The 13,187-nt window shown below is 45.5% G+C and overlaps 1 protein-coding gene across 1 annotated transcript in view; it reads right to left on the bottom strand.

Annotated features, from left to right (window-relative positions):
- The window catches only part of EEF1A2 (eukaryotic translation elongation factor 1 alpha 2), a 29,384-nt gene that overhangs the window by 9,337 nt on the left and 6,860 nt on the right, over nt 1–13,187 (bottom strand). The window contains exons 3-4 of the mRNA XM_044455106.1: nt 5,667–5,846; nt 1,854–2,150 (exon numbers count right to left, since the gene is read on the bottom strand). Of these exons, the coding sequence (XP_044311041.1) occupies nt 1,854–2,150; nt 5,667–5,846 (477 nt within the window). The remainder of the gene's footprint in view (nt 1–1,853; nt 2,151–5,666; nt 5,847–13,187) is intronic.

The following is a 13,187-nucleotide window of genomic DNA, read 5'->3' as shown; positions in this document are numbered from 1 at the left end:
GTAGGCAATCAAGCAATTCTCTTTTTGTATTTATATTGTAAGCCACCCGGAGACTCCACTAGGAGAAGGGGGGATATACATGCAAAAATAAGTAAATAAATATTCACATTTAACTCCCCTCCAAGGAATGCACACAGATACGCTACTCCCTTTTTATTCTCATAGCAATCCTCCATTATTAGGCTGGAAAAAAAAATGGCTACATTTGCACATCGCTGTAAGCCAGGAATCCTGGCTTAATAAACAGCACAGCCGTCCTTGCTAATAAATCCACCTCTGTCCTTTCCTGCTTTGTTCTTCCTTGTACACGAGATAAACCAGGAAGAGACAGCTTTATACTATATCTGAACCCCAGAATTAGAGTTAAATGAGATCAGCTAAACCAGACTCAGAAGCCACCTTTAAACTAAGGCTTAAGTTGGTTTATGAAGCTTGGCTTGCTTGGGCATACTTAATGATAAAGTTGAATTCAGACATTATGTGAAACTCTCCCTTTCCAGTGAGTTTACATGAGCCCTAGAACATTGGTTTTTCATGCCATGCCTTATTCAGCCAGGGTTAGGGTTAGACGTCTGAATGCAACCAGTGGCTGGCCAAAAATTGTCCAGTGAGCATTCAGGAGCAGTCACTAGACCCCAGTCCCTGCTTCTTTTTCTCTGAGCCTGGAAGTACTAATGACCCAAAGAGCCCTTCTTTATGGTAGACTATAGGAATCTTGGCAGCATTTCCCAGTTTGGGGACCAACTGAAAGCACTGTGATAGAGGCACCTTGGAGACGGAACGTTTTTAAAAAGCACAGGCCAAAACGAGGACAACAGAACCTTCCTCTGTGGCAAAGGGCAAACCAATATGGAAACAAGTCATCAGCTCAGTACCGCATCCTAGGCTGCCCATGGGATTCCCATGGGGTGCTGCATCCCAAATGACAATGGGGGCACTGGAGGGCATTTACAATTGTATGCTTTTTTCCCTGTAAAAACCAGAAAATGAAACTTGGCCTCATCATTCAAGTAATCTGCCCTGAAATGCTTGCTCATTCACCCCCAGAATCACCAAAAACCATCTTCCAATTTTTCGCAAGGAGGGACGATTCCCTAAAAGGGGACAGGTGGTATTTGGTTCAGAACTGACTGGACCATACCACTGGACTGCGAGTCAAGAAATCGCATGACTGAATGTCTCCTCTCTGCTAAGTGTGTGTGTACAAAATGATAGAAAAGGGGCTGCACAAAAAGGAAATCCTTCTCCCCGAGAGCAGGGTTTTGTTGCTATTGTTTTTCTCCTGGTATGGAAGCTTTCTATACAAAAGTTATGCCCATTCTCAGCTGAAGCACTGCCGTTCAGCCTCCACTTTATCACCTTGGAAAGAACCAGGTCACCCTGGTCAAAAGAAAATTATTCTGCTCATAATGCCAGGGCTGGCAGGAAGGAATTTGCTTCCCATGAGAAAACAGATCCTGTAACTGATCGCTCTTGCAAAAACCTCTGAAAATTAGTCGAAGGATCCCTGGACTCTGCTGAGAATTATGGACCATGTTCTAGATTTCAGGTTCTCCTGCAGACTTCTCAAGATATGTTTGCCTACAACTCCCATCCTGCCAAATTAGTTTCCATCCTATGTAAACACTTTTCCCAAGCTTCCACCTTCCAGATCCAACCCACAGAATTCCCAACCAACATCAGCCTGGGAAATATGTGCCCTAGAATATGACCAGGGGAAAGAAAAAGGAGACAGGCTGATCCTTCAGACTGAGCCTTCTCACATTCCCAGAGCAGAAAAGGACCCTGTCAGGGTGTCGATGGACAAGCTGGATGGGAGAGGCCAGCACTGCCCGCACCCCACAAAAACTTACATTGGGAGATGGCTCCAGCATGTTATCACCGTGCCAGCCGGAGATGGGCACGAAGGGAACAGTTCCCGGGTTATAGCCAATCTTCTTGATGTAGGCACTGACTTCCTTGACGATCTCATCGTACCGCTTCTCGCTGTAGGCTGGCTCGGTAGAGTCCATCTTGTTAATGCCCACAATGAGCTGCTTGACCCCCAGGGTGTAAGCCAGGAGGGCGTGTTCGCGCGTCTGCCCGTTTTTGGAGATGCCAGCTTCGAATTCACCTACTCCAGCAGCCACAATCAGGACTGCGCAGTCGGCCTGCAGGGGGGGAGAATCAGATTGTGTATTTATATCCTGCTTCCCTTCCTACTGCAAAGAGCTCGAGGAAACTCCCATAATTCACCTCCTCGTCTCCGCTGTATTCCCACCGCGACCAAGTGAGGTAGGTTAAGCTCAGAGTGAGTGAACGGCCCAAGGTGAGTCCCACACCTGAATGGGGATTAGAACCTGGATCTCCTAAGTGATATGCCACACAGAAGACGCCGTATCTGGGCCTGATGCACAGCTCTGGAGTGCAGCTTTGCACGATGTCTTGAAAACAATACGGAAAGGTCAGCTTCTAGGCAGATTTCCAGGCTGCAAATACTCGCTGAGAACTCTCATGCAGCTTTATGCTAAGTCGGACTGTTGTTCCCTCTAACTCAATATTGCTTCACTAGCAGTGACCCTCCAGGGTTACAGACAGAAGCCCTTTTAGTAGTCAAGCCTGCAGGAGCCATGGATCAAACCTGGGACCTCCAGACACAAAACATGAGCTTTAAAACTGAGCTTCAGTCCTTAGTACCAGAACTTTGAGAAGTCTATTTTTTAAAGCTGGGCAATCAATTAGAATAATTTTTATGAATTCTAAAAAATCATTGATAAGCAATTTTGCGAATTTACATCCATCCCCACTGAAATCGCAAGTGAATCTCAGGATTATAAACTAAATCTACACGTCATCAAAGGGACAAGTTACTGAATTCAATGCATCTGCCTGAGCCATGATTAAGAGTCCAATCTTATCCATGTTTAGGCAGAAAAAAGTCTGACACGTCCAGCTGTCAAAATATGCAGGCTTTCCTCTAAGTCGGATTTCCCGGTTGGATTTCTGTAACTTGCTCTACGTGGGGCTGCCCTTGAAGACAGTCCGGATACTTCAGATGGTGCAAAATAGAGCAGCCAGGTTGCTGACTGGGACTGGGTGTTATTCTCACATAACCCCAGTCCTCTACCAGCTTCACTGGCTTCCAATCAAAGTCTGGGCTCAATTCAAGGTGCTGGTTATCACCAATAAAGCCCTTAATTAGCTTGGGACCTGGATACCTAAAGGAACGCCTGCTTCCATATTTGCCCTCCCGCCCTTTGAGATCGGCAGCAGAGGCCCTCCTCCGGGAGCCCTCCAGGAGAGACATCAGGAAGCAAAGAACCCGGAGGAGGGCCTTCTCTGCGGTGGCGCCCCATCTGTGGAATGCGTTCCCCAGAGAGGTCCACCTGGCACCGTCGTTATTTGTTTTTCGGCGCCAGGCTAAGACCTTTTTATTCAAACAATATTTTAACAACATTTAATACTTATAGGTTTTAATTGTGCAGCCAGGATGTTTCCGGGTTTTAACTGTATTTGTCTTATATGTGTTTATTTATGTGAGCAGTCCCGAGGCTATATAGCAAGGGGATGGCATACAAACACCTTAAATAAATAAATAAATAAATAAATAAGTCTGAATCCAGATGTGTTCTCACATCTATGTTTCAAGGAATGTAAACACAATGCAAAGGAGAAATGCATCGCGGTAGGAACAGCGCACACCATCCTGAGTGTTCCCCCAACAGGCCGGTTCATCTTGGGCACATTAGCCGATGGGATCTTCATACTGGAACGCAGCAAGTTCTGAGAATCTTGGCTTGATACCTGAAACCTGACCTGGCCCTCTGAATAGTACATGTGCCTCTGGGGACGTCACGCTTTTCATTCATGGTACGCACCGCAGGAAGCATGCTTCCCGTGCTTCCTTAATCATTCCAGTGCTCCCTTTCAATGTGCAAAGCATCCTCTTCGGGACAAGCAGATCCAAAAGCAGGGAGGGCTTCTGACTCTTCCATGCTATCGGGTCGAGCTCCTATGCTTCCGTCATGCTCTGGCGTGACCAAGGAACAGGCCTCAGGATTCGGTGATGCCAAAAGGCCAACAGGGGCAGAAGGTTTGCTCAGGCTGACACGGGGCATCCCCAAATGAACCTGCTTAGTTTGCACTCTTATGCTGCTCATTCACAACCAGAAGGAAGAGCAGCTGTGCGGGAGAGCCCACCTTGGATGCTGGATTGCCGCAGTCCCGGAAACCAGAATTCCCCAAGCAAGAGCGATGTGGCTCGGCACGAAGCAGTCTGATATTTCTATCCGACCATTTTCCTCAAAGAGCCCAAGGCGGCTGACACGATTCCCTTGGTTCCAGTTGGCCTCACAACAACCCTGCGGGGTAGGTTAGGCCAAGGGTCCTGACCCTAAGCCATCCAGGGAAGTTCACGGTCGAATGGGGACCAGAATCCCAGTCTCCTGAGGCCCAGGCCAATTCCCAACCCATTATCCCACACTGAAGATGTGGATAAGATGGAGGAGGAGAATGATGTCAGCTGCCTTGAGCCCTTTGTAGGAAAAAGGCAGGATATAAATCACAATATAAATAAATAAATAAAATAAAATTACTCCTTGGAGACAAACCCTCTCCTTCATGATATCCCTGACAGCCATAATACTGAGCATTTTGCTAGCATCGCTCTGTGTATATGTTTATTATAACGCCGTTCTCTCAGCCTTTTCACTCAATAGCCCTACTGTGTCATTTTATGCTGCTTCATATATTTTGTTGCTACCATTGTTTAAAAAATGGATTTTAAATGGTATTTCAAAATTCTTTGACCATATAAGCTGGCCTGATCCTTTGTTAAAGCCCAAAATATAAATACTAAATAAAGAAGTTTTTAGAAAGCACTGGCCAATGCAATGCCCAAGCACTAGAATCAGGGATGCAGAGAACCCCAAATTCGGTCCCCAGCACAGAAATAGCACCTCCACTTGGAGTTCGTCTCCACGGGACAGATCCAGCCCAGTCCATATGATCTGGCTTATCTCCCATCCTGCCGTGGAAGCCCAGCACAAGCGCACCACAACAGTTGGGTAATTTTAAACACTGCCTCACAAAAGGGAATCTAGGCCCCCTAAATAGCACTGCGCACTGCGACACAGGCCTGCAAACGGCGGCATGCCATCCGTGATGCTTTTCAGTGCTCGATGATTCATTCTGTGGCGCAAGGTGCCCAACCTCCTCCCCCGAGTTCTACCTTGATGGTACCGGCTCCCAGCTGCGGGGAAGGGCAAGACAGCTCCTGATCACTGCCCAGATCTCAGGTTTCCTGGCCAGCCCGTAAGCACCTGTGCACCTCTATCACCATCCAAGCCCAGGAGGTTCTGTAATTCCAACCGCCGTCCTTCGCTGCGCATCTCAGACAAATTAATCCATGTGGTCCGAGACAGTTGCAAAGGGTCACTAAGCCCTTCCTGAGTGCAAACAGTGCAAGAGGCTTTGGCAGAGCTCGCTGGCTTTTACAGCCCCTTCAGCCGCTCGCCCGAGTGTGCGTGCCAGCGCACGGGTGAACGGACAAGAGCTGCTGCCATGCGCCGCTCCACAAGGCTGGCAGGGCCCTTCCAGAAGATGCACCCACTGAGCCAGAAGCTGCCCCTGGAGAGGACCCAAACAGGACACCTGCCCCAGGGCCAAGCCCACCTTCCCTCTCTCACCTGTGAAGTCCCCGTGATCATGTTCTTGATGAAATCCCTGTGGCCTGGAGCATCGATGATGGTGATGTAGTACTTGGTGGTCTCGAACTTCCACAGGGAGATGTCGATGGTGATGCCGCGCTCCCGCTCAGCCTTCAGCTTGTCCAGCACCCAGGCATACTTGAAGGAGCCTTTTCCCATCTAGCGGCGGCCGAGAGAGAAGAGAGAAACCCAAGTCTGTTGGAGCACGTAAGCTACAAGGGTCCACAACTTTTCCATGTCCATGGACATTTGGACTCCTGAGACAGTCTAATGGACACTCTCACAAAATGGCTACCTAGGGACTGGCCCTGCCCATTATAAAATAGCTACCATGATTGGCCTAAACAGTCACAAAAGCTTATTATCCAGACGGGAAACTAATGGAACTAACAAGCATACCATGTTTACTATTTATTAGTGGTAATACTTGTATGCCACTTAATATGCATGCTAAACCAGTAAATGTAAGTATTACTACTAATAAATATATATACATGCCATAAAATATTCACCACATACTTACCACAAGATAATTGATTGTGATCTAAAAATTGGGGTCAAGATTTATTTTTAGACCCCCACTACACTTCTTTTAAAACCAACAGGAATATATATTCCTTTATTAATGTATATCCCGTTTCACAAAACCTTAAAGGAAACCACACCCAACAATCAATCAAAAAACACAAATAAAATACAAACACATCATGAGAGGCAACTCAACATTTAGTGGACAGTGTCAGACTTGGACAAACCTGGGTTCACATCCCTGCTCAGTCATAAATCTTACAAGATCTTAAGTTTAGCCTCCGGGCCACTCTGCGTGATCAAAATAAACAGCTTATTTAACTTGCAGCGTGACTAACCCAGGTCAGGGGTTACTCCAGGGTTGTTTCCCCTTCAAATAAGCCATGCCACCAGGTTCAGACAACACAGTAAGCCATGTCCTGGCATGTAATTCGCAAGCAGGTAACTAGCAAAGGCCTGTGATTACAGGCTGCCATCAAGGGTTATTTAAGCCACACTGCATTAACTGGATCCTGTGACTCAGGTCTCTCTCAGCCTATCAACCCCTGAGTTTATTCTTAGAATAAAATGGAATAACCTCTATGCATGTTGCTCCTCGGAGGAGAGTCAGGAAAAAATGCAAGAATTCTAGTCCATAATGAAGATAAGGGTCTTGGCACGGGGCGGGGCGGGGTGGGGCAGGGGTACTTCCTGGCTCAACAAGAACAAATCTCCAGGATGCTGGAACTAGAGACAGTTTAGATAGTTACAGAGCTTAGATCTGTGCTTAGATCTTTGTGGACTTTCCCTATCACGGCTGGGAAAAGCCAGCTGGAAAAAGCCAGTGTTTCCATCTAAGGATCCAGTCCTAAGCACTAAGCCCCACTGAAATGAACAGGGAAAGCACGGAGACACTCGCACTGCAAGGAACAAGCTATGTAAGTATCCAGCACCGTCTCTGCTGAACCGCTCAGCCAGCCTCTCCAGCTCCACCTTTGACCAAAGGGCAGTATAAACATTAAGCATGAAACAAAGAAGGGCCTTTAAGGGCGAGGTTTGTGCGGGGTTATCAGCCGTTGGTCCAAAGTGACACAGCTCAGAGCAATCTCCCCCGCCCCCCCGCGAGCTGAGATCACTGCATGGCACTTGGGGCCAAACTAGCTGCAATGTTAAGCATGCAATTTAATGTAACATGGATCTTTTCTTTACTACAAGCAGCAAATGCAGGATTGGGACCATTACGCCTGCCCACCCAGCAATTGCCCACCTCCCTGGGATTCCAACCAGCACACCATACACACCCCGTGACTATTTCCAGTTTTTCAAAAAATGCACCAGATATCCAACTACATGTTTACTGAAGCATGCAGTTTGACCCTAAGAGAAAGGGAAGCTAGAAGCACGGGGAACGAACTGGTGTTGCATGACCGGAAGAATCGGACAGACATACTGTGCCCTTCAAAAGACAAGCCTGGAATCCGGGATCAATGTTTTGCAGCAGTTCAGCCTGGATGCCTTATGGGTCTCTAGAGAAAGTCTCCAGGGAGCATGGGATGTTTGTGAAAAGGCTACACCCAAAGGCAGAGAATATTCTGGAAGCCTGCATGCTCACCAAGTTATGGGAAGGAGTACCGTATTTTTCGCTCTATAAGACGCACTTTTTCCCCCCTCAAAAGTAAGGGGAAATGTCTGTGCGTCTTATAGAGCGAATGTGTGTGCACCTGACGCCCGGGACGCTGCCGGCCGCCTGCACCACGTGGCCCCACCTGGCCGGCACGCACTCGGCACGCCCTGCCCCGTCCCCCTCCTCTGGCGCAGGTGAGAGCTGTTAATCACAGGTCGGTGTGTGTTTTCAAATGGCAACCCATCTTTTAATGAAGCCCATGGGGAAGTGATGGGGAATGTGCCTGTGATTATCGGGAAGCTTTCCATGGATCATTTATCTGTTAGTTGATCAGACACATTTTTTTTTGGATCAGTGGTTATTTGAACAGCATTACCTTCGTGTATGAAGTTTATTCTTCAAAGGCTACTTAGTCCGCTGTGTGTTTGATTTACTGTACAATATCTCATTTTTTGTCAGAAGTTTTTTTCTATTATTTACTAGTAGGGCAGCGTGGACATTACTGGCTTTTTTAGATTTGTTGTTGAATTGTCTGCAGCAGCTCTTGTATAACTGGTGTAGATTGTGGATTCCTTCAATAGTTCCACTACTGACTAAGAAAGTGATGTCAGTGATTGTGAGCAACAGAGCTTCATAAATTCTGACTCTGATGATGAATTCTATGGGTTCAACGAAAACTAGAAGAGTACTCGAACTTTAAAGTCTCTCTTTTGTTAATGACAGTGATGACGGTTCTTAATACCACTGTTGACTGCTGTTCACTTTACAAGGTTGAAACATGGTATTACTGTATTCTGTTATAGTTTATTAAATAGTTTAGTAAACCATTTGATTCAGAATATTTTTTTCTTGTTTTCCTCCTCTTAAAACCAGGTGCGTCTTATAGAGCAAAATACGGTAAGTATTCTGAGGCCTCTCTCCCACTGCCTCTTCAGACAAGGCTTCTGAGATTTCATGCTACTTCAAGCATAAGGGCTAGAAACTTGGTGTGTGATTTTTTAATTCAAGTGCATGGTTGCTAACTTCTATGCCTACTAAAACATATACACAGCTCTGAGAATTTCTAACTGTTTCATATTAATACTAGACTATAATAGGGCAACATTATTAATCAGCTTATCACACATGAAAAATCAACTCCGCAGAATGTCTAATGGTACTTAAATTGCACCAGAAACCTTGCTGAAAACAAACACACAGATATGCAAAACCTGTTATTGAAAGGTTTCAGTGAGAACCATGCTAAAACTAACAAGTCACCTTGCAATTGAGGCCTTTGATGCTGAACATGTACCCACAATTAAGCTCAAGATGGTTGAAATTAATTTGGTCTTTAATTTAGCAGAGCTGAAAGACTGGGCTCAATTACAGATTGCTACGATCTCGTAAGGGAGGAACACAATCCAAATGACTGATGATAAAGGGAAATGGAAATGTATCTCTCACATCAGACCAAACAGTCTCTTCTGGCTGAACATGGAACATACTCCATTTTGCTGTATCACACATCTCTCTGAGACAATGCCCAACCTCTATTTGGCAGAATTCCCACCCTTCCCTCTTTTCTTTTGGCTATATTCAATTTCCCAGAGAGATCGCTAGCCAAAAAATAAAAGCCTGTATTTTCTAGCTCAGCATAGTAAGGGCTCTGTTACACTCTGAGATGTCTTGCTTTAGTTGGACTGAAGAAGCAATCATATTGTTAACACCACAAAGAGGGTTTAAAAAAAAAAAGGAAAGAAAAAGCCCTCCAAACTGTTGCTATCCGTATTCTCTGAGCCAAGAATTGTCTTCCATTCTGTTATTCCTTTGTAAAAATAAAAATGAAAAGCTAGTTAAAAGCTAGTTAAACAGCACCTTTGAAAATCTTATTAGATAGAGTCGGCCTCCATTTCCTACCAACGCAACTGAGTGAAAAGGAATACCCCATCCACAACCCTGCATTAGAAAATGGAGTCTGAAAGCAGTCAATTGGCTATTAATAGCAGGTTCACCTCCCTCTGCATTTTCTACTGTGGCACAAGGCTTCCCCGATTGATTTAAAGAAATAGCAGGTCATTTCAGAAAAGACTCGCTCCTGCTGCATTCCCTTTGCTGGTACTTATCTATGGCTGGTTTGACGGAGGATACACAGAAATATTAGCTTGCCCTCAGAACGGTTAGCCATTTTGAATGCTTTCAAAACCCTCATTTTTTTTTAAGCATCCAGCCCACATGATGGCAGAGATAAGTCTGACTACATCATGACAAAAAAAAAAAAATGGTGACAAGCCATTTGCTACCCCTGAAAATAACCTGTTTTCATTTTATTAAATCTAACATAAACCAAGCATTATCCTGAAAATCAGGGGAAGTACATGTAAAGGCACTTTTAAACTATTCCAGCACAAATGTAATTTTAACAGCTTTAACTCTCAGTTCCCTTAACCTACAGACAAATGGGAGTCTTTAAAGTCCGCCCTTCTCCTAAGAAATCCATGAGCCTGTATTGTTAACAAGTTGCTCATGCATTAATTAGGCTGTAACTATATTAAACAGACAGATCAAACCTCCAGATATATGAAAAACAGGAAAACTGGATAAATAGGCATGAGAGTGCTAAATGAAAATATTATTTTTTAATAGTCCAGAAGCTTAGTTATTATGCAGACATCTAAGCAAGGTAGAATACACTGAGGAAGGGAAGATTTTCAGCAAAGACAAGACACACAAATGGAATAATCGTGTATTATTCTTGGGGCTCAAAAAGGAGAAGAAAAATCAAGCCAGTTTGCTTTCTGATGCAATGGTTTGGACATCAAAGGCAATCTGCAATTTCTTTGAGACTCATCAGACATTAAGCATCTGTCTTTGCAAAGAACAGAACAACTGTATTTGGGGAATGATAGCAACAGTAGCATTAAGAATTTATTGCGATTCCGCTCACAGTTCTAATACAAGAAGTCAGACTACGTAGCTGTGAGTTTTAACAGACGTCATTCGGAAATGGCGTCTCTTTTCTATGTCATGGAGACATTTTTTGGCCTCCGTGATGCCTAGCCAGAAATTACACAGCAAGGCAAGGAAATCTTGCCTGTCATTCTCACACGCCAGCCTCATGCACCAACTTTATGTGACCATGTCTATTCTGCATTAAATATAAATAAAAACAAATTATGCACCAGGAAAGGACAAGTTCTGTGACTTGCTTAAAAAGTGCAAAATGCGTGACTTCACATCCTCTTCCCTCTTTCGTGTCAGTTATTGTTTCTGGAGAAAAGCAGGTATGTGTGCAGAAGGATTCAGATCCTGCCCCTTGAGCTCTAGAAGACATCATAATTTTACGACATATTGCTGCTTACATATTTATAGGTTTCCCTTATCAACCTTAAGGGCTAGAAACTTGCTAAGTTTTGAAATGCATAAAAAAGGGAACAGTCAGGTTACTGAATTCTGACCCCACTAGTGAAGTACGGTTGCAGAATTGCACTAATCACCAGAGCTTTCCTGACCACCATTGCGAGACCCTGAAGCCTAGTCTTGCCACACGCACTTGGGTGTGGACCATTCCATGTTGTTAAACACCCTGAGGATCATTTGATTCAATGGCAGCATATAAATCCTTAAGAAATAATCACACCTCTATTTACCATTCATACAGCCCTTTTAACCCAGTAAACAATTTATGCTTCTTACAATAAGCATCACAAGATTCAGCATTATCTAGAATTTAACTAGATTCACAATGATCAATCCCAGTGTCTTATATTCACCGGCTCAGAATCTGCTAACAGTTAAGGCAAAGAGGAAGGCCAAGATCTCTTCTTGCCGATGCCAGACTGTAGGACACAGAATAATCCATTCAAGTGGCGACAACCCAGATTCAGGCTGGACATCAGGAAAAGCTTCCTCACTGTCAGAGCAATGCAACAGTGGGACCAGCTGCCTGGAGAGGAGGTGGGCTCTCCCACACTGGGGACATTCAAGAAGAAACTGGACAGCCACCTGGGTGGGATGGTGTAACACGGTGTCCTGCAAGAGCAGGGGGCTGGACCCGATGGCCTTCATGGCCCCTTCTAACTATGCTGTTCTGTTCTAAAGCTACCCATGCCACGGTTCTGAATCCTGCTCAGGGACACAGGAGGGGCTTTGCAAGACCACCTTGCATTCACTACAGCATCTCCATCTTGCACTCCTTGCAACCCAGAGCATTTCTGTCAGTCAGTCTCAAAACACCGGGGTGGATCAATGTGGTCTGTCAGTTGTAGAAGGCAGATTCTTGTGCTCCTGGTCCATCCTTTCTTTTCAGGATCTCAGCATCCAGCAGGCGCTAAGCGCTCGACTAGGAACTGGCCAGGAGTCCTCTGGTGCACCAGGGTCTGCCTCCCACCAACCCCACGATATAGAAACATAGAAACAGAGCGAGGCAGAAGGGGCCTCCGGGGCCATCTAGTCTGACCTCCGGCACCAGTCGGCTCCGCTCACGACATGCCCACCATGTGGACGTCCAGCCTATCCTTGAACAATATATATTTTGGTATAGCTTTGCAAACAGCCTGGACTGACTGAAAGCAAACATGGAGGCCCTGGATCAAATCAAGCAGCTTTCCCTGGATGCAAAAAGGACACAACTGAGGCTGCCCTACTTTGGGTGCATCATGAGAAGGCAAGACTCCCTGGGGAAGTCCATCGTGCGAGGGAAAGTGGAAGGTCGTGGAAGGAGAGGAAGAGCAGCTATGAGATGGACGGACTCCGTAAAGGAAGCCACAGGCCAGAATTCACAAGAGCTGAGCAGGGCTATCCTGGACAGGACAACGTGGAAGGCACTTATTCATTGGGCTGTCATAGGCTGGAGACACGTTATATAGAACGGAGCTCCATAAAGTATTGGGGTAGCAGGCCTCTGCCCCGAGGGGCTTCCACTGTGAAGCCAACAGTAGGTAGACAAGACAGAAATGGGGGAAAATATGGAAGCGGAGGTAAACCAGAGAGAGAATGTGTGTTTATTTCAGTTAAATGAGCTACCAGTGGGTGAAGAAGCCATAGAACGAGGGCAGCTTTTCACAACTAATCCCAGGAAAGAATGTGAGATACAGTCACTGAACATGCTCAGTTAGCCAGCAGTCTTGAACCCCTGCCAAGGCTTCCCTTTTGTAACTCCCTCATTTTACCAACGGGCAAAACAGAGGGGAAAAGAAGGCTCTTCTGCCGTAGGAAGATACAGGAAGGGGGAGAAGTTATGCACAGGGAAGGGTAAGCCCACATTTCATCCCATCATCCCACTCTTATTTATTTTATTTATTATACTTCTATCCCGCATTTCTTCCTGCAATGATTTTATGTTTTAGCATATGATCTGTATTGCCAGGGAGTCTGCAATGTTTACACAC

The sequence above is a fragment of the Varanus komodoensis genome, unplaced genomic scaffold (genome assembly GCF_004798865.1).
Source record: "Varanus komodoensis strain SLA01 unplaced genomic scaffold, ASM479886v1 scaffold8, whole genome shotgun sequence".
In the NCBI taxonomy this organism is placed as follows: Eukaryota; Metazoa; Chordata; class Lepidosauria; order Squamata; family Varanidae; genus Varanus; species Varanus komodoensis.
The sequence above is the reverse complement of the archived record's forward strand: the minus strand, read 5'-3'. Positions and strand labels throughout refer to the sequence as shown.